The 24,328-nt window shown below is 39.8% G+C and overlaps 1 protein-coding gene across 3 annotated transcripts in view; it reads right to left on the reverse strand.

Moving 5' to 3' along the window:
- Positions 1-24,328, reverse strand: part of DENND5A (DENN domain containing 5A) — a 93,668-nt gene that overhangs the window by 16,799 nt on the left and 52,541 nt on the right. For all 3 annotated transcript variants that reach the window (XM_070473369.1, XM_020904955.2, XM_070473370.1), the window contains 7 exons: positions 16,495-16,812; positions 15,115-15,330; positions 14,384-14,618; positions 11,458-11,608; positions 10,680-10,773; positions 7,227-7,358; positions 5,112-5,264 (listed from right to left, as the gene is read on the reverse strand). In XM_070473369.1, the coding sequence (XP_070329470.1) occupies positions 5,112-5,264; positions 7,227-7,358; positions 10,680-10,773; positions 11,458-11,608; positions 14,384-14,618; positions 15,115-15,330; positions 16,495-16,812 (1,299 nt within the window). The remainder of the gene's footprint in view (positions 1-5,111; positions 5,265-7,226; positions 7,359-10,679; positions 10,774-11,457; positions 11,609-14,383; positions 14,619-15,114; positions 15,331-16,494; positions 16,813-24,328) is intronic.

Below are 24,328 nucleotides of genomic sequence, written 5' to 3' on the forward strand. Positions count from 1 at the left end.
CTTCTTGTCATGGCTATTTGTAAGGCCTCCTCAGACAGCCATTTCACTCTTTTGCATTTCTTTTTCTTGGGGATGGTCTTAATCCCTGTCTCCTGTACAATGTCATGAACCTCCGTCCACAGTTCATCAGGCACTCTACCAGATCTAGTCCCTTAAATCTATTTGTCACTTCCACTGTACAATCGTAAGGGATTCAATTTGGGTCATACCTGAATGGTCTAGTGGTTTTCCCTACTTTCTTCAATTTAAGTCTGAATTTGGCAATTAGGAGTTCATGATCTGAGCCACAGTCAGCTCCTGGCCTTGTTTTTGCTGACTGTATAGAGCTTCTCCACCTTTGGCTGCAAAGAATATAATCAATCTAATTTCAGTGGTGACCATGTGGTGATGTCCATGTGTAGAGTCTTCTCTTGTGTTGTTGAAAGAGGGTGTTTGCTATGACCAGTGTGTTCTCTTGGCAAAACTCTATTAGCCTTTGCCCTGCTTCATTCTGTACTCCAAGGCCAAATTTGCCTGTTACTCAAGGTGTTTCTTTACTTACTACTTTTGCATTTTGTAATTTTACCAAGACACAAATCTGAACAGCATTTTCAAGCCTGATGTTAAGGGAGCAATTTGCTTATAAAGTAAGTGAGCCCAGTTGGTCACCTAACAACTGCTTTGTTTCCTTAGTCTAGTCATCCTTCTGTACAGAAACCCTTGTCTCTATGTTAACTTGTTACAGGATTAAAAATTTACTTCAGGTTCACGATAAATATTCTTACATAGCAGATATAATATAAATGTAGTATAATTTTAATAATAGGAGTTATTATGGTCATTTTACAAGTGATTTAGTGCTATATTTTACAAGAGTAATAATGACAGAAACTATCATGTCTTGACATTTTCTATGAACTAAGCACTATGTTAAAAGTTTAAAATACAATATTTTATTTAATGCTTCCAACAATCCTACAGTGTAGGTACCTCTAACCTCATTTTCTTCATTTTTTAAAATTTTTTTTTCATTTATTTTTATTAGTTGGAGGCTAATTACTTCACAACATTGCAGTGGGTTTTGTCATACATTGACATAAATCAGCCATGGAGTTACATGTATTCCCCATCCCAGTCCCCCCTCCCACCTCCCTCTCCACCCCATCCCTCTGGGTCTTCCCAGTGCACCAGGCCCAAGCACTTGTCTCATGCATCCCACCTGGGCTGGTGATCTGTTTCACCATAGATAATATACATGCTGTTCTCTCGAAACATCCCACCCTCGCCTTCTCCCACAGAGTCCAAAAGTCTGTTCTGTACATCTGTGTCTCTTTTTCTGTTTTGCATATAGGGTTATCATCACCGTCTTTCTAAATTCCATATATATGTGTTAGTATGCTGTAATGTTCTTTATCTTTCTGGCTTACTTCACTCTGTATAATGGACTCCAGTTTCATCCATCTCATTAGAACTGATTCAAATGAATTCTTTTTAATGGCTGAGTAATATTCCATGGTGTATATGTACCACAGCTTCCTTATCCATTCGTCTGCTGATGGGCATCTAGGTTGCTTCCATGTCCTGGCTATTATAAACAGTGCTGCGATGAACATTGGGGTGCACATGTCTCTTTCAGATCTGGTTTCCTCAGTGTGTATGCCCAGAAGTGGGATTGCTGGGTCATATGGCAGTTCTATTTCCAGTTTTTTAAGAAATCTCCACACTGTTCTCCACAGTGGCTGTACTAGTTTGCATTCCCACCAACAGTGTAAGAGGATTCCCTTTTCTCCACACCCTCTCCAGCATTTATTGCTTGTAGACTTTTGGATAGCAGCCATCCTGACTGGCGTGTAATGGCACCTCATTGTGGTTTTGATTTGCATTTCTCTGATAATGAGTGATGTTGAGCATCTTTTCATGTGTTTGTTAGCCATCTGTATGTCTTCCTTGGAGAAATGTCTGTTTAGTTCTTTGGCCCATTTTTTGATTGGGCCATTTATTTTTCTGGAATTGAGCTTCAGGAGTTGCTTGTATATTTTTGAGATTAATCCTCTGTCTGTAGCTTCATTTGCTATTATTTTCTCCCAATCTGAGGGCTGTCTTTTCACCTTACTTATAGTTTCCTTTGTTGTGCAAAAGCTTTTAAGTTTCATTAGGTCCCATTTGTTTATTTTTGCTTTTATTTCCAATATTCTGGGAGGTGGAAAAGAACAAACTGAGAATCCACTAAGTAACTTGTAAAAGATCATACAACTAGTAAGTAGAATATTGGGACGCAAGTTTAAGTACAGCTAATATTAGAACCATTACTGTTAATAATGATGCTATACGAGGAGCTTCTGAAAGACAGCATTGAACTTCTAAAGCTTATTTTCTGAAGAAAATTTTACATTTGGGAATGAATGTGGGGAATTAAGTCTCAAGATTTTTCCCATGAGAATATGAAGAATCTGTTTTATTTTTATCCACCAATTAACCTGATTGGGCGGGGGGTGGAAATCAAGCATTTGAATGGGAAAAATCCCCCATCTACAGATCAGCAAGCTGTTGACATGAACTTTCTGTCTGTTTGGATTTCCTACAAGATTTAACCAACTTAAAACCCAACAACCTTAATGGCAGTTTTTTAAAAAACACACAACTAGAAAAGACCATTTTTTAAATTCACTGAAATACCAAATGTTTGAGAAAACAGATGTTCAACAAAACCAATGAGACTTACAATTCTTATATTGTTACGAACTGGCATATTAATACTATATAAGTAGAAAACAATATGAGAGCTCAAAATATTCACGGTCTTTGATTTAGTTAATTCAACTTCTAGAAACCCATATATCCATCCATTTACCAAAACCATTATTAGCTCCTGAAAAAGCAGAGACTGCCTTATTCATCACTGTATCCCCTAAATCTAGGCAGACTAAGAAGGCAGCCTCCTTTAACACAACTGTCTAGATGTCACACAGAAATACAGCTGGTCACCAGAGTCCTCACATGTAATGACGCCAAAGAGCCAAAGGCAAGAGCAACACCAGCCACGGTGCCAGGACACCCAGGCGCTCAGTGATTGCAAAGGGGCTGACCAGGACTTCAAGATTCACAATACAGCCCAACTACCCATTTGGGAATGTGGCCAAACAATATATAGCACCAGATTCTCCAAGAATGTCACACACATGAAAGATGAGAAACAACCCCTTTTCACTGACCAGTCCTGAAATGGCAGCAGTTACTAAACCAGTATAAAAAAAACCAAACCTCAGAAAAATATACTAAAGGAAGCCCATATCCTTGGAAAATGTCACTGGAAGCCAAAGAGGGTGGTGAGGTTAACATAGGTTCTTATGAGGACTTGCTGTAGGCAGCCTTTCAGGCAGGCAGCTGGTAACAAACTGAGTTTGCGTTCTCTTTGACTTTCTCAGCAGGTAAGTAGTTGTTCAACAAGGTGCCCCCAGAGGGGACTGAGATGATCACATGATTGAGGGGACCAGGGAGCCAGGTTATAATCCCCGGACTGAGAGGTAACTGAAGAATTTCTCAGCAGGAGAGAAAAGTGGTCTAAACGAAGGTTAACAAAATGGAGGCCTAAGGAGAACACGCTGTAGGGATTTCAATCCCCAGCTGAACATGTGTCCCTGCCAGAAGGCACAGATCTTCAATTCCTTCTGTGATGCTGTCAGTGCTTCACATTTAGAGCTCCAAAAGCAGAACTCAGAACAAAATGGAAGCTCAATTGAAAAGTTCCCACTATTCTGTACTGGTTGCTCACCAGTAAGTAGCCTCCGTCTATCCAGAATGAGAGGGGGATCAAACGGGCTCCAAACGATATTCCCCAGGCTGTGGGAATTCCTAAAGGATACAGTTGCAAAGCCTCAGGGGACAAGTTTAAGACACCTGTGATGATATGGTATTACTATTTTTTAATGCCTAACTCCCTGAAGACTTTTATGGAGAATAAAGTTTGGGGGGTAGGGTGGGGGGAGCATATATTTTACTAAAACACTGAAAGAGCTCAACTATATTGCCAGGCTTGCTAAACTTAAAAGAAAATGATAAAATGATCATATACAGTCTACTCATTTATTACAGAGAAAAGGAAAGAAACACAAATCCATCACGTAGAACCTGGACTAATAAGAGTTACTGTATGTTGCATACCTACCACATGCCAGGTACTTTTTTTTTTTAACCATATCTAATTATCATAACAACCCTGAAAGCTAGGTTTTATTAACTCTGCAGTATAGATAAGGAAGATGAGACTCAGAAATTGCAAGTCACTTAAAGTTATCAAGAGGAGCTAGGATTAAAAACCAAGTCTTTCTGATTCCAATGCCTATAGTGTTGCTACTCTACTACAAAACTGTCAACATTTTAGGGATGTGATACACAATTATTAACATTTTTAAAAGCTTATGTTTTAAAGCTTACTTTTAAAAGTCACAGTGCTGTTCTTAATACTGATAAATCAGAAATAAGATAATTAATAATAAAGGACTGATTTAAGCATTGAACATCTATACAGTGAAAACAGTAATTAAAACTGAACTTTTAGAAGAAGAATAACCACAAACATTTTTAGAGAACCTCCCAGATAACAGGCTCTGAACTTAGTGCTCACACAAATTATCTTTTCAAATCTTCACGAGGCCTATGGAGATGTGTTCTTTTACAATTCCATCATGGACACGAGGAAAGAGAATCTTACAGAAGCTAGGTACCGTGCTCAGTTTCACAGACCGAAAGCAGGAATTAAACCAGGACTATCTGATTTATAGTCTCAGCTCTTAAATACTTACTACACTATCACCCAAATTAGTTAAGAACATGGAGAAGACATTCTGAGGCAAGAAAAAACAAGTTCCAAAATATTATGTATAGGATGATCCTATTTGAATTGAAAAAAAAAAGAAAACCTTTATTGAGACATAATTCATATTACCATAAAATTGACACTTATTAGGTGTACAATTTTCTGTACCAAAAAAAAAAAAAAAATCAATTTCAAGTCTCACTCTACAAGCACCATGTGCCATTCTTCAAAGCCAGCCAGCTGGAAAAGTGGGGAAACTAGTATGCAAAAACAGGAAGAGAGTCTGCTCAAAAGGGAGAGGCCAGACATTCATTACCTGTTTCACCTGTAGCCCATGACTCCAAATCCTTTCCAGTAGGTCACAAAGACTGGCAATCAAGGTATTCTCTTCCACCCCTGTGATGTTCACTTCCCCATGTCCTAGTTCCACAGCCTCTCGCCCCATCTTCTCCACCAGCATCCTCTTGGTCTATAAGAAATCAGTTGGTAAGATAAGACACCCACAAGTCAGCCAGATCACATTCAACTAGACAGGCTTGTGGCCACCTGCCAGGTACATCTGTTGGGCTGAGAGGAAGACCCACAGGTAAAGAGTGTGTTTATTTTTCACCATATCAGTCAGGTTATATAGTAAAGTGCCTTCTTTAAAGAAGATAAAACACAGAAATCACTGACCGTGGACATGTGATTTCATCACTCTGGATTCAGTTTTTTTACTTATGAGAGGAGAAGAGTTGAATAAAACACTTTGGTCATGCTTACCTCAGACATTCTCTGATTCTCATTGCCTAATTGACCTTTTAAACAAATCTTTAAAAGCATTTAATCCTAGAAATATATCTGAAGTACCTGCCAAGGGGATAAAAAGTTGAGGAGTAATTTACTTCTAGGTTAAAAAATTTTCATGGGCTCACTGTAAAACAAAAACCATGCTGTATAATGATAATTGCAGGTTTCATTACTATGTGCCAGGCACTGTACTAAGTATAACATTACCTCAGTTAAGCCAAATAGCTCTGTAAGAAGTTATTATTTTTCACAATTTATTGATAATGAAATTGAGGTCAGAGAACCTAACTTGCCCAAATTCACACAGCACAGTAGCAGCACATCTGGTCTTTGAATCTAAAGCTGCCTGAATATTGAATCCAAGTTCTTAAGGAAGATTTAATCATGTTATAAATGTGTGACATATAAAAATCTGAGCAAGGAAAAAAATCACCCCATACTCTACCTTGCAGAAGCAACAACTCTTAACACTTTGGCATACTTCTTTTCCAGTGCTACTATTTTTAACATTTTTATTGTGAAATATATCTCATATACATACACATATGTGTTTATGTGAGTGTATACTATTAGACTAACATGACCTAAGTTAAGGAAAAAAAATAATGCCCATCTATACCTTTGAAGAACCCTATGTGCCTTCTCCAATCACCTTCCCACTCTAGAAGTGATCACTGTCCTGACTTACACAATAAAACTACAGAAAAGCAAGGAAATGATTAACAAATGTAGTTTCTTTTCTCTTCTTTTTCACTCAACTTTATGTCTGTGATGTTCATGCACACTGAACAGATCTATTGTGCAATTTAAAATATGTTAAGATGATAAATTTCATGCTGCATTGTTAGCACACACAAAAAAAATTGCAAAAGAATGTAAGGAAATTTTTGAAAGTGACAGACATCCTGATTGTGCTAGTGGTATCACCAGTGTATGCATATGGATACACGTATACCTATGGCCAATTTGTGTTGCTATATGGCAGAAACCAATATTGTAAAGCAATTATTCTCCATTTAAAAATAAATAAATTTTAAAAAATTTTAAAATCACCTATAGATACCTCAAAAAAAATGATCAAGACATTTACATGAATGTGTGCCATTTTTAATACAGCAACTACATCTCAATAAAACACCTTTTGAAAAAGTACTATTCTTATAGAACGGCAAAAACATGCCAACAGCAACAAACTGAATAACACACTTTGGTCTGACACACAGTAGGCACTCAGTGAGCTCTTTTGTTTCTAGACACATGAGATCAGTGTCATCAGATTAAATTAGAGGGGCAAAAATATTTGCCTATATGTGTAAAATGAATGTTGACAATTTAACTACGTTAAAACTAATGATTTTAAGTAAGTAACACAAGATGTCTAAAATTAAAAACTACCACTGTCTCTCAGCTTTAAAGAATACCTATTAAATTTTTATCAAGCAAACTATGCTTGCTCTCAATCAATGTTACATTTTATGTAAAACAAATATATCTAACTCTAAGTTAACAGGATCTTGACATTAGTACTATATCATTATATTAATAATATTTTAAAAATCAAGAGAAGAATGGTCAGAGCTAAGCCCTGGTCTCCACTTTGGCTGCCAAGGAAAATACACATTCAGAAGAGTCCACAGCTCACCTTGTTGCGACACTCCTTCAGCAGACCTTCCACAAACTTCCAGTTGGTCTGGGCAATCACTGACGGGGAGAGGTTGGACAGTTTGGGCTGGCGGATGGTGCTGCCCATATTCCTGGCTTCCTGGATGTACTTCTAAAGCAAAAGGAAAAATCAAAGACTTTGTGCCCAAGCACACAAATCACAGGCAACCAGTACAGATGGGTGCCTGAAGAGGGCACTATCACCCTGCACTATCTTATTGCCTCATTCTTAGGCTCAGGGCAAAGTTGAAAAAGCAACACTTGTATCTTAGGGAAAACTAAGAGAACAGGGTGAATTCTGCTTTTTCTGACATAAAGCACTCCATGAGTGCTGGAATTATCTTGGCTTTAATGACACAAAAGGTAAAAAACACATAGCTGCAACATGTATGAGTGTGCAAACTCCTATGCGTGAACAAACCAACTCTAATCTCAGAGTACTATTGAAAAAATCACTTTCCCCATCAAGTTGGGAGGAATTTAATCCCTCTGCTCATATCAAAGATATCCATTTTTGCTAAACTGTTGTAAAGTTGTCTCTGACTTTTTGTGACCCCATGGACTGCAGCACGCCAAGCTCCCCTGTTCTTCACTATCTCCTGGAGTTTGCTCAGATTCATATCCATTGAGTCAGTGACGCTAATCATCTCATTGCCTGATGCTCCCTTTACCTTTTACCTTTAATCTTTCCCAGCATCAGGGTCTTTTCCAATGAGTCCACTCTTTGTATCAAGTGGCCAAAGCAGTGGAGCTTCAGCATGAGTCCTTTCAAAATATTCAGGGCTGACTTCCTTTAGGATTGACTGGTCTGATCTCCTAGCTGTCCAAGGAACTCTCGAGTCTTCTCCAGCACCACCATTTGAAAGCGTCAATTTTTCAACACTCAGCCTTCATTATGGTCCAACACTCACATTCATACACTACTACTGGAAAAACCAGAGCTCTGACTAGACGGACCTTTGTTGGCAAAGTGATGTCTCTCTGCTTTGCTATCTAGGTTTGTCATAGCTCTTCTTCCAAGGAGTAAGCGTCTTTTAATTTCATGGCTGCAGTCACCATCTGCAGTGATTTGGGAGCCCAAGAAAATAAAATCTGTCACTACTTCCACTTTTTCCCCACCTATTTGCCATGAAGTGATAGGACCAGATGCCATGATCTTAGTTTTTTAAATGTTGAGTTTTAAGCCAGCTTTTTCAGTCTCCTCTTTCACTTTCATCAAGAGGCTCTTTAGTTCCTCTTCACTTTCTGCCATTAGCGTAGTATCATCCACATATCTGAGGTTGCTGATATTTCTCCTGGCAATCTTGATTCCAGCTTGTGATTCACCCAGTCCGGCATCTTGCATGAAGTACTCTTGCATGTGTGCACACTCAAAACAACTGTATTTTCTGCTTTTCTATAATTTGCTGGTGATTCCCTACATGCTGTCTGTTTTAACACAGAACCCACATCAATGCAATAAACTGTTCACTGACACCTTCTCGGAACCCCAATTTCATAACCAACATTTGTACTCAACTTCTTTCTTGCCCGTGTTTATTCCAGAAGTACAATTCTGTCTGTTCTATCTTCTGGCCCCTCATTTGCCCCTACTTCCAACCCTCAAGATTAGGCTTCAATTACTATTACCTGCACTACTGCTAGGAGAAGGCAATGGCAACCCATTCCAGTACTCTTGCCTGGAAAATCCCATGGATGGAGGAGCCTGGTGGGCTGCAGTCCATCCAGACACGACTGAGCGACTTCACTTTCACTTTTCACTTTCATGCATTGGAGAAGGAAATGGCAACCCACTCCAGTGTTCTTGCCTGGAGAAGCTCAGGGACGGGGGAGCCTGGTGGGCTGCCGTCTAAGGGGTCGCACAGAGTCAGACATGACTGAAGCAACTTAGCAGCAGCAGCACTACTGCTATCTGCTTCCTAACTTGCTAGCTTCCTCCAGTATCTCTTGCTTCCAAAATATTCTGTCCACAGTCTCCTTTACACAATCCACCACCACACTTTGGGTCCTGCCATCTCCTCTACTTGCAATGCTCATCTTTGTTCCTAACAATCCTATCATCCTCAAGACTAAAACAGATGCTAGTTCCTCTAGGCAGTCTTGTTTGAGATTATCCCAGACAGAATGGAACTCTAATTTCTCTAATCAGTAATCCAACGCTGGCATGCCTCCCATATAGCTCTTTCAAAAGACTCTTCTACTAAAGACAGTTGCATACCTGCCTTTGTTCCCTTAATAAACTGGCATTCCCTGAGGACAAGGCTATCTCCTTGTCATTTTTATATTTCAAAGTGTTTACTATAGTGATTTTGACCAAGAAAACATGCTCAATAAACCCTGCTGAAAGAAATATTATGGAGGTTAGGTGGAAGCCCTAGAGGAGACTTTAAAAATAACACCCTCACCCTATACCCATTATGCCTTCCTCACAAAAACACTAAGTACAACTGTGCCCTATAAACCAGCAGTTTAAAATTCATGACCATACTTTGCGATTTTAATTTATTCATATTTAAGAAACAGCAAAAGCAAAATATTTTCCCATCCACTGTGGTGGCTAGACATATATAAAAATAATATGCTTTACTTGACTTTGTATAAAATGCAAATGCAGGGTCTTTTCTTAAAGAAAAGTTGCTGAAATAGGTTTCTGAAGCTTAAGCTCCATTTTCACAACTTCACTGCAACTCAGTAAGGCAGGGTCTGCAACTTGAGGTTTATAACTAGAAACTTTACTGGGAACAAGTTATAGCAGTGCTGAGAAACTCTGCTTACAAGCAATGAGGACTCAGGTCAATTCAAGAATCCTCAATCCCCAGGCACCTGATAATAATATTCCCTTGGCTCCTCTGAGAAAAAAGTCAAGATTACCTCTTTTAAATTAAGATGAAGAAAAAAAATCAGTAAAAAAGATTTCTCCTCCCCAGGTTCAGAGATCTATAGCATTAACCCAAGTTCAGCTTTTCCTCCATCTCACTCTAACAAATTAACTTATTTTCTATCATACCAGACACACACAAAAGCCTCAAGAATTTTCAAAGGAATTTTTCCAAGTTGCAGAATCTTATCTCCTGATGTTCCTGTCACCCCTACCACTCTCCCCAAACCTGGGAGAGAGTGAATATCATGCATGAGTGACTACTGAAACAATAGTGAAAGGCTTTCTTCCAAGCATGGGGAGTATCACTAAACACAACTGCAACTCTGGCTCAGAGACAGGATGCACGTGGTTAGTGGCTGTTGCCACTTGTGAACCACTGTACATTCTAGATTTGTCACAAGCCAGGCCCATATCAGGTATCAGGAACTAACTCATTATTAACTCTTCCCTGTGGGAAGGATGTCTGAATCAGATCAGAGACCAGGGACGTAAGAAAGAGGAGGGTACAGCATGGTAACAGAGTCATTTCTTATCATTCTCAAGGTATCTTACCTCTCTCTGGTCATTGTCTAAACGCAGGTGTTCTGTGTGCTGCTTCTGCCTGTCTTTACGCCTCCACTGGGCAGGAGCATTCCTTTTTGTCCACCTGACAGAATCAAAGCAGACAATTAAGAATATTCTGCTAAGAAAGTAAGGTCAACTTACAGGAGAAAACTTAAATACCTAAGAACCAATGGGAAGCTACCAAGAAGTCACCAGAGGTAGCCCTTGATATAAGGGCAGCTTAAAGATCAGTGACTGGGCAATAAGGAGATATCTTTCCATGGAATCGAGATGTTCTCTCTCTTGAAACATCTACAGAAACTTCACTTGCAGATCCAAAACTATTTTCACTCATATCTGCCTGGCCTCCGACAAACTTATCTCCAAAAGTTAACAAAGAAAGAAAAATTCTGCTAAGTTACTGAGTTTCAGGTCAGACTCCAATTATTTCAACCACCACTTACTCTACTCCACCGCTTACAGTGCTAGCTAGGTGCTGTCTGGGTCCAGTTATGAGATTTGCAGATGATTTCAACCCATCTGCAGTCTGGCCTTTTACAGGTGCTGATACATGGAGCTATCCCAATTTGCACAGTGGAGACGGGAGCTGATGATGCTCTGTCACCTGTTTCCTTGTTTAAACAAGTGAACAACCTGGACAGTTTGTATCTTCTCCACATCTGCTTTACAAAAGTCAAGGTCTCCTAGAAATGACAGTCTAGGTCCAGATACTGTATGACCACTGTGATCTGGGAGCTGGACCAGGGAATCTCTGGGGTTGACTCACTTGTTGCTGGCTGGCCCAGTGGAAAGCACGTCAGACTGCAGCTTAGGGAAGAAGCCTGGCTCATACTTCCCCTGTCCAATCTTCATGTCAAGTAAATGGGGGTGAACCGCAGTATGATCAATTTTTGCCAGTCGAAGCTCAATTGCTTTCTCTGGATAAGAATGAAAAAGAAAGTCTACTACTTTAAAAAATGTATCAAATTCTGGGCAATAAAACAAGTCTCAATAAATCTGAAATAACTTCAATCAGACAAAGTAAGTCCTGTGACCAACAACAATCATTAATACCTTAAAACTAAATAACACATTTCTAAATAAACCAGCGGTCATAAAATAAATCAAAAAAGGAAACAAAGTATTTTGAGCTAAATAAAAAGGAAAACACAAGATAACAAAATTTGTGGAACTTCATTCTTTAAAAAAGAATTTCCAAGATCCCATCTAAGTGTCACGTTTTAAAGAATCTCTAAAAAGTTGCTGTTAGCTATGTGTTTACCGTTTTCCAGACTGATTCAAGAAACTGAAATGTCCATGCAGAATGAGATGAGATAGCTGAGCTACTCTAGACTAGAAATCTGAAGCCAGCAGGAAGAACCCTGAATGAGCATTGCTGGAGTATATATCTCAGGAATATACCAATGGCATTACTCCTGGGAACAGAGTGTGTAGTTGCATGGAGGGTCTTTGATACTCATTTTTCTGAAATGAGTCACAGAAATGAGGGTTAGTTAGCTCTCCTTCCATATCCCAAACCCCACATTCTAACAAGACCACAAGAATTCATGTTCTGGCCACAAATGAGACCAGAGTAATTCATATCAGTATTTGGTGTTCAACAAATGAATTACAGATGGGCTGAGGACTGACTGCTTCAACCTCTGGGCAGGAGAACAAGGCCTCAAGTCACTACAGCCTCTCATTTTAGTCCCCAGTACAAGCAAACTCCTCCCTTTAGTCCCACAATGTTACACTAAGTCGCTTCAGTTGTGTCCGACTCTTTGTGACTCTATGGACTATAGCTTGCCAGGCTCCTCTGTCCATGGGATTCTCCAGGCAAGAATACTGGAGTGGGTTGCCATTTCCTCCCCCAGGGAATCTTCCTGACACAAGGATCAAACCTGCATCTTTTATGCCTCCTGTATTAGCAGGCAGACTCTTTACCACTAGCGCCACCTGGGAAGCCCTCTGAAACCACAGAGCTATCTACAAAAGCAGGCTCCTGCTCTGGACACCCTTGGCTGAAGAAACAGACACACACCCAGGCAGGCCAGCTCTGCACACAGCACCAAGGCACACGTGTGTGGGCATGCAATCCCTGCTCTGTGGGGGACCAGCCTGACCAGCTCTAAGAGGCAGACCTGGAGGACACTTCAGGATGTGGGTCTCCTGGGAAGAGGACATGCATCCTGACCAAGCAGGCCCAAATTCAAGGCTTCTTGGCCTTAAGTGGTAGACCTGGGCTCTCAAAGCCATATATAAATATTGTCACTTTCAAGTGTAACACAACATGAAAAGATTGGGAAGTCCTGCTTTAAAGTGATGGTTTAGGAGATCACTTTGCTCCCCAGGACCAAAGCCTTAGGCAGGGTTCTAGAATCTGAAACTGGATGTGCTCTAGGAGGCAAAGATGACTATGTCAGAGTACTCTACCTGTATGGGCAACATGTCCTCAAGACTTGGCCAAGAGGACTATCATCTTAATGAAAGGCCTGGAGCATGAGCTGAAAGATAAAGTCAGAAGGCTACCAAGCATAAGGTTGAGGAAGCCAGGACATTGTCCAAACTGTCACCACTTGTATCTTCAAAACCTAAAAAAATGCCTGGCACATTCATTCAGTAAGCACTTACCATACACTGGGCACGAAGTATTTACATTTAGTAAATGAACAAACAAAACGTACCATAAGCTACAAGGACACTGAATATCACTCATGGAAGTGAGCACACCACTTAATTTGACACCTCAGGCTGAGACTATTCTCTAGCTAAAGTGATCCAGACAGAATCTCTGTAAACAAAAAGGTATACTCCACCATGCAAGTAGCAAACAACTTTTAACATCTATATGTTCTAGGTAAAATGTTAGAGGACGGGGAGTAAGACAATGAGTAAATACAATCTCAGATCTTAAACTGCTCCCTGATAATGATACCTCAGAACACAGATTATAAAGGGGAGGCAAGAACAAGGCACCACAGAGCTTAGCAAAGAAATCAACTCAGCCTGAGCACATCAAAGAAGACTTCAGAGGAAGAGAAACATCAGCTGGATTTCTGTTAGCAGCTTACTTACCCATAACTCACTCATCCCTTCTTTCTTGCTAACAGAATCTCAATACAGTTTGGGCTAATATTACACCAGGTCAATACTCACTTTCATAGCCTCCCTTGCACTTAACGGTAGTCACATAATATGCTTTTATGAGACAACAGAAGCTGTTGGGAATTTCTGGGAAAGCTTTTGCTTTCTGATATAAGAGGGAAAAAACAGCTGGCATCAACTTTCCCCTTTGCCCTGAATGTGAACATAGAAGGCCTCTTGTAACAATGAGGCAATAAGCATGAATATAATAAAAGTCAACATGTTAAGGATATCAGAGTGAAAAGATAGAATTTCATTTCCTACATTGCTGAGCAGCCGAACAACCACCAATTCTGCCCTTCTTGATAATTTGAGAATAACCCCCATTTATTTAATGTGCTGCTAATTAGATTCTCTAGTACTTACAGCAGGACCCATTCTTAACTGACACAGTGTTAAAGGATGAGAAAAAGTCTGCCAGGCAAAAAAGAGGAAAGCATTACAGGCAATGGGAACAACTTACGCAAAAGGAGAAAACAAGAGAAAGAAGCTGGCATGTTTAGGAATAAGGACATGTTAGTGATATAATCCAAGAGGCTAGAAAGCTAGCAACAAGGAGGCCTCACTTGCTTCATCCACAGTGGTACACTTCTGGTACATGGATGTGCGCAGAGTAGGTGTCCGAACATTCAACAGCCTGATCTTGTCTACTCGGGAGTCAAACACCCGGAGCACAGGATCTTTATCATCATCGTCATGACACATGATTTTGTTGTCAATGAAAGAAGCAAACATCTGAGTCTCCAAGAATCTTGAGAGGAAAGGCAGGTAGGGCTCAGGCTGATCTGACAGAAAAGATGCCTGGTGGAACCAAAAGGAAACAGAGAGTCATCGAGAGGGAAGATGTCATGTCAGCCTCAATCAACCAAGCCTACATGCCCATGGGATTCAGTAGGTTAATTGTTCTCTGAAGCTTCCCAGGTCTTTATAAAAAGCAAAGCGCAAAACCTCTTCATCATTTTAAAAAATTTACATATTTCAGATATCCTGAAACTTTGACACACTGGCCTAAACTTACTCAGGTAACCTTCTGTGGCAATCAACGTTCCCAGAATCCTAATGTTCAACCTGCATGTGCATCTTTGCCTAAAAGAGCTCTGACTGAAGGTAAATCACCTGGTAGCAAAAATCAGCACTCTGCTCTAAAGCAACCAAACATTTTACCAACATCACAAGGACCAAGAACTTGTTTCCAGCACGTTTTATGGAAGAAAACCTCATCTTCAGTCACATCTTTAAGAGTCTCACATGTTCTCATTTCTTACCACCTCCCCAGCAGGACTATATTAATACTTACTTTATCAAAATTTTGCATCTGCTCCCTGTTGGTAAACCAGGACTCCTTATCCTGGCTGGGCTGAATGACAAACACCTCATAATCTGCAAACATCTGAGTGAAACGATTTGCAAAAACTTCCCGGATCTGAATGTTTAGCTGATAAATTCTGAGTTCTTCTTCATCACACTGAACTTTGAGATCCTTATTGCTGCTGGGGTCATCGCGAACTTCCAGCTACAAAAACAAAACAAAATAAAACAGTTGAGAACACCAAAATTTTTCTTTTTATCCCAAAGAAAGGCAACTCATCCTTTTTTCCCCACTAGAGTCATTTACTTTGTAGCAAATGGAGAAAAAAAACAAAGAAAAAATGGGGGGGAGGGGGAAGAAAGGAATTCTGACATGAAGAAGAGATAAATGAGGGTGTTCCACTTGCAGGAATCCAGCAACTCAATGAAAGTGGAGAGAAATTCATTACAGGCAGAGAAATAGCAATAGAAGAAAAGGCACTAGTTATCTCAAGGGTCAGGAAAGAAGAAATTTGGGAAGGCAACAAGAAAATGATAATGCAAAGCACCAAGGTTAGACTCTTGTTCTCCCTTCATTTCTTTTTCTCCCCCATATTAACATTCCCTTTATCCCCCAAAATTTTTCCTTACTGGTCTCTTTTAACCTTTTTAATATCTCTAAATATTTCTCTGCTCTTCTTTAACTGGCCATTATTTTTCTTTTTTAATATCTGTGCTACTAACAAACCAGGAAAATGACATGTTTCACACTGCACTAAAAAAAAAAAGCCCAACAAAATGATTACCCTATTTTTGTTTATATGTAATTTAAGAAAGTGATATAACAGTGAGAATGGAGAGGGTGAAGAGATGAGTAAACAGCTATGGAAAGCAGACAAGTCTCATCAAAGTCAGGCAATGGAAAGCTAATACATCCCCGGGAAGAGCAGAGGCCTAGAATTCAAGAGGACCAGGTTCTAACTTCAAGTCAACCACATAGAGGCATTTAATCTTAAGCAAAACCCTCAGACTCTCTTAAGTCAACAATTCCTGCTCTATGTGCTCTAGGTTGCTGTGACACTCACCTGGCAATGGATCTGAAAGAGGTCCAAACTCAGACTGCCACCATCATCCCTCCAAGTCTCTCTGCTACAGTGTTTAAAGAATGACAGCAGTTTCTCCTTGATGTCCAAGTGAAAAGCTACCCAGATTTAGATTCAAGTAGCATTCACATAGGATCATGTTTGCCAGAGCCCAATCCAGAGTCTCCCACACAAAGAATCCTTTCACTACTCACAGGTATGCACTGCCCTGATCTGGGTACTTTCTTATCCTATACTTTATTTCACCAGGTCATCACCTTAGCTCAGACCCATATACAGCATCTTACCTTCTCCAGGCTCACCCCAGTCCTCTTGACCAAGGCCTGCAGGCGGGCGATAGTTTCATTCTCCTTGAGGAACTCATAGGAATGTAAAGGGGAGCCTGCGATGTTTCCATTCCTCTTGTCAGAGACGAGCTCAGAGGCCCGGAGCCTCTTCAGCTTGGAAGCACTCTCGCTACAGTGAAGGTTTCCTTCAGGGGGAATGCCAAATGCCATGAGAATCTCAGAGACTTCCTGGACAAACTCCAATTTGTTGGGAAACTGAGGCAAGTCCTCTGGTAACTCAATGAAGTGGTTGTCAATGTCCACAAAGCAGAGGTTAGCCTGGTAGTCAAAACAGGAGGAGGACTGTGAACAACTCCAGAGTTATCAGAGGAATAATGAACAAGACAGGAAAGAGCAAACATCTGCAATGGGCATAAGTTAGGTGTGGCATAAGGACGGGCTGGAAGGAGGTTGACCTGAGTTCCAATCCTGCCCTGATGCTTTCCAGTCTTGGGATCTTGGGAAAGTTATGAAACTCTGTTTCCTCAGTTATAAAATGAAGATAAAAATACTTATCTTAGTGATAAGGATAAGTACATAGATGCTTAGCATATAGCACCAAATTCTTCATAGTAAATGCTCATAGAATATTTGCTGAACTCACAAATTCTTACAACAGTAGAAAGAATACCAGGAGAGTGTCAGAAAGTCTGGGTCCCAGATGGGACTCTGTCACTATCTCCCTATATGGCCCTGAGCATGCCAGTATTCCTTTCTGAGCCTCATTCCTGATTTGTAGGATTTGGTGGCTGGTCTTGATTTCTGTCCTTTCTTCTGGCTTTAAGACTGCTTCTGAGAGGTTACAGAGAGACAGTACTTTATACACTGCTGGGGAGGTAGGTAATCTGGATAAACAAAAAACAACCTGGCAATAGTTACCCTTATTTTACAGAAAAACTGACACAGAGAGGTTAAGAAACTTGTCCAAAGTCACACAGCTAGTAAGTAGTACAGCTGGGATTTGAACTTAGCCTAACTTCAGTCGTACCCTCAAGCTCTTAACCACCCACTCTTCTCCTGAGAGGTCTTATACATTTCTTGTTCAGTTTAACTTAAATATTTCATTCTCATCCCTGTTGGAATTTTTGAGTAATGCAGCTATAAATTAGAAAAGTCTTCTGATTTGTATATTTATCTTATAACCATGAACCTATTGTAGCCAAGATAATTGTCATTTGCTTCACTGCAGAGCATTATTATGTGCTTAATTAAGCATTTGTTATAACAAGGATGAAGAGACAACCAACATCAAGGATTTAGGACAGTGTTAGCATACAATAAACGTCAACTGACACTTATTATCACTGTGGAATATAAAATTTCAATAAATGAATATACACACAAGTACACACTATATATTATTAAATAGGAAAATTCCATAATGAAAAGATGCTAATAATCCCCACATTTGTAAATTTAATGTAAAATGGTTTAAATCCCAGAAAGATTTTTACTTTTATGAAGGGCCTATCTGATGAACTGACTGAATCTTACCTAAAAAAATAAAAGAAAGAAACAGCCAAGAAAATTCTGAGGCCACACTTATGGTAGAAAGTGAAGAACTAAAGAGCCTCTTGATGAAAGTGAAAGAAGAGAGTGAAAAAGCTGGCTTAAAGCTCAACATTCAGAAAACTAAGATCATGGCATCTGATCCCATCACTTCAAGGCAAATAGATGGGAAAACAATGGAAACAGTGATAGGCTTTCTTTTCTTGGACTCCAAAGTCACTGCAGATGGTGACTGCAGCCATGAAATTAAAAGATGCTTGCTCCTTGGAAGAAAAGTTATGACCAACCTAGACAGCATATTAAAAAGCAGAGACATTAGTTTGCCAACAAGGGTCAGTCTAGTCAAAGCTTTGGTTTTTTCAGTAGTCATGTATAGATCTGAGAGTTGGACTACAAAGAAAGCTAAGTGTCGAAGAATTGATGCTTTTGAAGTGTGGTGTTGGAGAAGACTCTTGAGAGTCCCTTGGACAGCAAGGAGATCCAACCAGTCAACCCCAAAGAAAATCAGTCCTGAATATTCACTGGAAGGACTGATGCTGAAGCTAAAGCTTCAGTACTTTGGCCACCTGATGCGAAGACCTGACTCATTTGAAAAGACCCTGATGCGAGGAATGATTGAAGGCAGGAGAAGGGGCAACTGAGGATGAGATGGTTGGATGGCATCGCTGACTCAATGGATATGAGTTTGAGCAAGCTCCAGGAGTTGGTGATGGACAGGGAAGCCCAGCATGCTGCAGTCCATGGGGTCACAAAGAGTCGGACACAACTGTGCAGCTGAACTGAACTGCCTGGCTGGATTCTAATACAAATGTAAAACAAAAATCTGCTGGAAAAGAAAAGTCTTGAACAGACCAATCTATTGTGGATGGATCGTTCAATAAATGTTTTGGGGACAAATGGACATTTAGAAATGTTAAAAGTATAATATCATACTCAAAAATAAATTTGAGATAGACTGAAGATTTAAATATAAATAAAGCCACTTTATGTCATAAAAAAGAATTTCTACCTTTCAGAGACACATATGAAATAAATATATGATGACCTAATAATGTTGTGTGAGATTTGCTTCAAAATAATCCAGTAGGATTCATCCAGTAGGGTAAATGGGGAAAGGGTGGAGGATACAGAAAGAAGAATGGCCATGAGTTGATTATTATTATGCAATGATGGATGTTTGCCTCTCTATTTTTACATATGTTCAACATTTTCCATAACAAAAAGTGAAAAAATAAAAACATTCACACAAGTATTAAAATAAAATGTAAATGATTACGATTATGCCTGAGGGTAGAGAGCTGGGCTTTGTAAACTCTGGCGGTGGTGGTGGTGGTGGTGGTGGTGTAGTCACTAAGTCGTTTCCAACTCTCTGACCCCATGGTCACAAAGGTTAAAAGCCTTGTATAAATACTGCCATTGAAAGAATTCAAAAATAATCTGGGAAACAATAATTGTCATACATAACATGTAAAAGATTAATATTCAAAGAAATTATTGAGATAAAGCTAATTCACCCAGCTGGAAAATGGTTATGAAAGGCAAACAGAAGAAATTTCTGTTAATTTCAAATATATAAAAAGATGTTCAGTTTCACTAACAAACCAAGAAATGCAAACAAAATATTATTTACCCACTAGGTTAGCAAAAATGTAAAAGATTTACAGTGTCCAACACTGGCAAAGTTACTAGGAAACAAACACTGTTACTGGGAATGTGAGTTGACAACTTTCTGGGAACAATCTTAAAGACATTATTTTTTTTAACCAGTCCAACCCAGAAACTAGAAATTACGAATATTTTTATGTACCTATGTACTTCTCCCCAACCTACACAGTTTCACCCCCAGGTAATCACTATCCTGAATTCTTTTTTTTTTTTCACTATCCTGAATTCTATGTTTGTTATCTTTTTGCCTTTTTTCATTTATCACATATGTATATATGCCTTTAAATTTTTTGCTTGTTTTAAATTCTGTAAAAGGATCATTGTCCTTTAAGTAGTCTTGTGGTACTACTTTTCTTCACTCAACATTAAGTTACTAACAATCAGCCATTTTGTTTTATGTAACTACACATTATTCATTTTCACTCTTATACAATATTCCACTGGGTATATATACAACAATTTATCAATCTTCTCATCAAAAGGCCTTCAACTAGCTTCCTGTGTATCGCTTTTACACTGTTATACATGTTTTCTTGGACACATGTGCAAGATCTTCTCTTGGTTATATTCTAGGAGTGAAACTGCTATGTCATAAGGTATGCAAATGTTCAATTTTACAAGATAAGTCCTAGCTGCGTTCCAAAGTGGTTATAAAAATTTATATTTTTGCCAACAATCTAAAGTGATCCTACTAATAACCCAAGTATTTTCCAAAACTTGGTATCATCAGATTTCTTAATATACCCACTTGAGTTCAGTTTAGTCACTCAGTCGTGTCCAACTCTTTGCGACCCTATGGACTGCAGCACACCAGGCTTCCCTGTCCATCACCAACTCCCGGCACTTGCTCAAACTCAAGTTCATCAAGTCAGTGATGCCATCCAACCATCTCATCCTCTGTTGTCCCCTTCTCCTCCTGCCTTCAATCTTTCCCAGCATCAGGGTCTTTTCCAGTAAGTCAGTTCTTCACATCAGGTGGTCAAAGTACTGGAGCTTCAGCATCAGTCCTTCCAATGAATATTTAAGACTGACTTCCTTGAGGATTTTAGGATTTGACCTCTTTGCAGTCCAAGGGACTCTCAAGTCTTCTCCAGCATCATAGTGCAAAAACATCCATCCTTCAGTGCTCAGCTTTCATTATGGTTCAACTCTCACATCCATACATGACTACTGGAAAAACCATAGCTTTGACTAGATGGACCTTTGTCGGTAAAGTAATGTCTCTGCTTTTTAATACGCTGCCTAGGTTTGTCATGGATAAGGCAATGGCAACCCACTCCAGTACTCTTGCCTGGAAAATCCCATGGACAGAGGAGCCTGGTAGGCTGCAGTCCAGGGGGTCGCTAAGAGTCAGACACGACTGAGCGACTTCACTTTCACTTTCATGCATTGGAGAAGGAAATGGCAACCCACTCCAGTGTTCTTGCCTGGAGAATCCCAGGGGTGAGGGAGCCTGGTAGGCAGTTGTCTATGGGGTCGCACAGAGTAGGACACGACTGAAGCGACTTAGCAGCAGCAGCCAGCAGCAGCAGGTTGGTCATAGCTTTTCTTCCAAGGAGCATCTTTTAATTTCATGGCTGCAGTCACCATGTGCAGTGATTTTGGAGCACATGAAAATAAAGTCAGATACTGTTTCCATTGTTTCCACTTGAGTGGGTACATTTAATTTACACTTTCCTGATTACAAGAAATGTGAATTTTTTATGCAAACCCTCTTCATATGCTTAGCCCATTTATCTATTGGGTTGCTCATCTTCTTACCGATTTGCAAGAGTTCTTTATAATCTCCTGATGCTAACTCTTTATAGGCTGTATGTGTCCTACACATATCTTCTCCTAGCTTTTATCTTTTCATTTTAAAATGTCTTTTTCTTAATTAAAAAAATCAAATTTGTTAATCTTTTATTTTCTGGAAAGTGTTTTCTTCATCTTGTTCACAAAGTCCCTACCCCGAGATCAAGATTATATTGTTTTCTTCTAGAAGATTTAAATTTTTGCTTTTGACACTTAAATGCTTATTCCATCTCAAGTTGATTTTGTTATACGATTAAGGTAAGAATCCTTTCTTCCCTATGGACAAGCGATTTTTCCAGCTCCATTACTAAAAAGTTCTTTGGCATGGTATGTTTACTATATATCAAAATGCTGTTCTACTGTTTCTGCTATTTATCCCTGTATCAGTAAGTCTTATATTCTAGGAGGCAAGCGGACCGTACAGTAAGTCCAGCTTTATCTAACTATTTCATAAACTCTCAATCTATGAAAACTTCATGTTTTAACATGTCCATGTGCCATGTATGCATTCTTTCAATACATATTTGCTGAGTGCTTAAATTACTCCATTAACAAATCCATAACTAAAGAGAACTTTCCCATAACCAAGATTCAAACATTACAAGAATCACTTTAAATTCTACCTTCCAGAGTTCCTCCACTAGAAAACAACTTTAAACCCTTATTAAATGCTTCCGTGTTAAAGAGCCAATACATGTTTAACACCTAACAATAACACCTACTTTTATGTTTATTCCTTTAAGATTTTAAAATCATAAATGCCTTTAGGATCAAGCAATTAAAAAATACAGTAAAAACAGAATTAAATCATCTAGTCCTGAAAATCACCTGCCTCACAAGCCCTGCCCATACAGCTAACAGAAGAAAACACTGTGACCCCTCCCCCTAGAGGCACACAGTGCACTTATTTATCCTCTTGGTTCTCCTCTCTTTAGAGGGGGGAACAAAACAGTTTGTTCAATAGGAAACATAGAGGCAACTAAACACCACTATATCCACTCAACAATGCTTGGCTGCCATTTCTCCCACTGCTCTTGACCAAACACAGAACATCTGCAAAGAATCTGATAAACTCCAAATGCTGTATCCACATATTGCAGATACTCCTGGACAGAGGCAGCTGGAGAAAAGAAAGCAGCTCAGGCGCACTTCAGAGGTTAAGACAGAAGCCTCTGAGACAACACTACTAGCCATTCTTCACCGAGTTGGGCTGAGGCTGGTAGGGATAAGAAGGCAAAATGAAAAAGCCATTCAGCTACTAGTCTAACACAACAGCTTCATGCTCTTTCCTGTCAGGACACAGAGGACTCTGCCAAACAGAAGTAAACTGAAATCTACCTCAAACCCCTTTCCTTATCTGAAAAGAGGCCAACTCCTGCAAACAGCTTGAGGAACAAGCAGCTTGGAAGAGGCACTGAACCCAAGTGATCAGTTTTTTTCAGTTAACCTTCTGTCTCGTCGGGAGAGGCCATGGGAAGACTAAGCTACTCTGGGGCAGTGATCACATGAATATCCCAAACCACAGAAGTTTCCTAAATCCCTTCCTGCAAAAAGTCACAGTGGTCTTTCCCAGCCCTGACTTCCCTAGCACCAAATCACAGACAGCCTCACTGGTTAGTCTCAAGAGATTACTAGGGGAAAGTTACTGAAAAAGTATCCTGAAAAAGAAGGAAAGAAAGAGGAACTCAAGACAGAAAGAAGGAACACCCCTTCCCCCAACACAGTTGTGGAGGAACTGCCTCCTTCCTGTGCTCAGACAATGAAACCCAAAAGAGAAGCACAGGACAAAGAGAGCTTCACAAAAGCAGCACAGCACTCTCACTTGCTCAGGGCCAGCTGAGCTCATGTGTTGGTGTAAAAAGAAACAAAGGGCTTTTCACAGACTTCTGATGCCTAAAGATGGGGCAGCAACTGATGAATTCTGACTTGGGAGGTTAGGGAATGTACACTCTATGTCTCTGGATAAAGTCCCTTTTATACATCAAGTGTGCCTGACCCCACTACCCTAATGATGCCCACTTGCAAAGGCCTAAGTGAATTTCCCAGCCTTAGTTATCTCTGGGTGGTAAAATCTGAGGTAATTTTTTCTTTATACCTCTGTGCACTGTTAGAATTTGAAACTATAAACGTACCATCCTAAAATTATCTTTCAAAAATATTATCACTCTCCATTCATTATGTGTACCTTTGATGATGCTTTGCTCCTTGAGAAACCCTGTCATTCCTTACCAGCCTAAAGTTTACCAGGGGGACTACACAGACTCAGATATCCCAGAGGTCATCTGCTAAAACTTAAGGTAGAAAATATCCAGCTGTGTAACTATCCCCACAAACACATGATCTTCAGAGGGACTGGCTGGATGAAGTGGGACTCTGAAACCCTAGAACTGCTTATAAAGTACACACAGGTATTCTCCAACCTACCACTCCTTCTTAAGGGGACCACAAGGAGAGGCAGAGTACAAAAGATGCAGCAATGGTGGCGGCTGCAAAAGTGGGGGCTCCAACATCCCAGAACAGAGTGAGATTCTGGGTTTCTCAAACAACCCACAGCTTCTCAAACAGTCCTGTTACGAAAACTGCTGGTCTCCCAGCAGCCTCTTCACACACCCACATACATGAAGCACACACAGAAGGATACCGAGAGACCCTACAGGAAATAGAACTTGACCGCAAGTGTATAACCAGCTGATGCCAAAGATGAAAATAAAACAGAAATCTGGCTTCTTGCCTAGTGACCTATTTATCAGATCATGCATGCCTCTTTGCCTTTCTACCTTCAATCATTTCTATTGTTATTCTTATTTGACTTTTACAAAATTATAGT

Source organism: Odocoileus virginianus, chromosome 10, assembly GCF_023699985.2.
Source record: "Odocoileus virginianus isolate 20LAN1187 ecotype Illinois chromosome 10, Ovbor_1.2, whole genome shotgun sequence".
Classification (NCBI taxonomy): domain Eukaryota; kingdom Metazoa; phylum Chordata; class Mammalia; order Artiodactyla; family Cervidae; genus Odocoileus; species Odocoileus virginianus.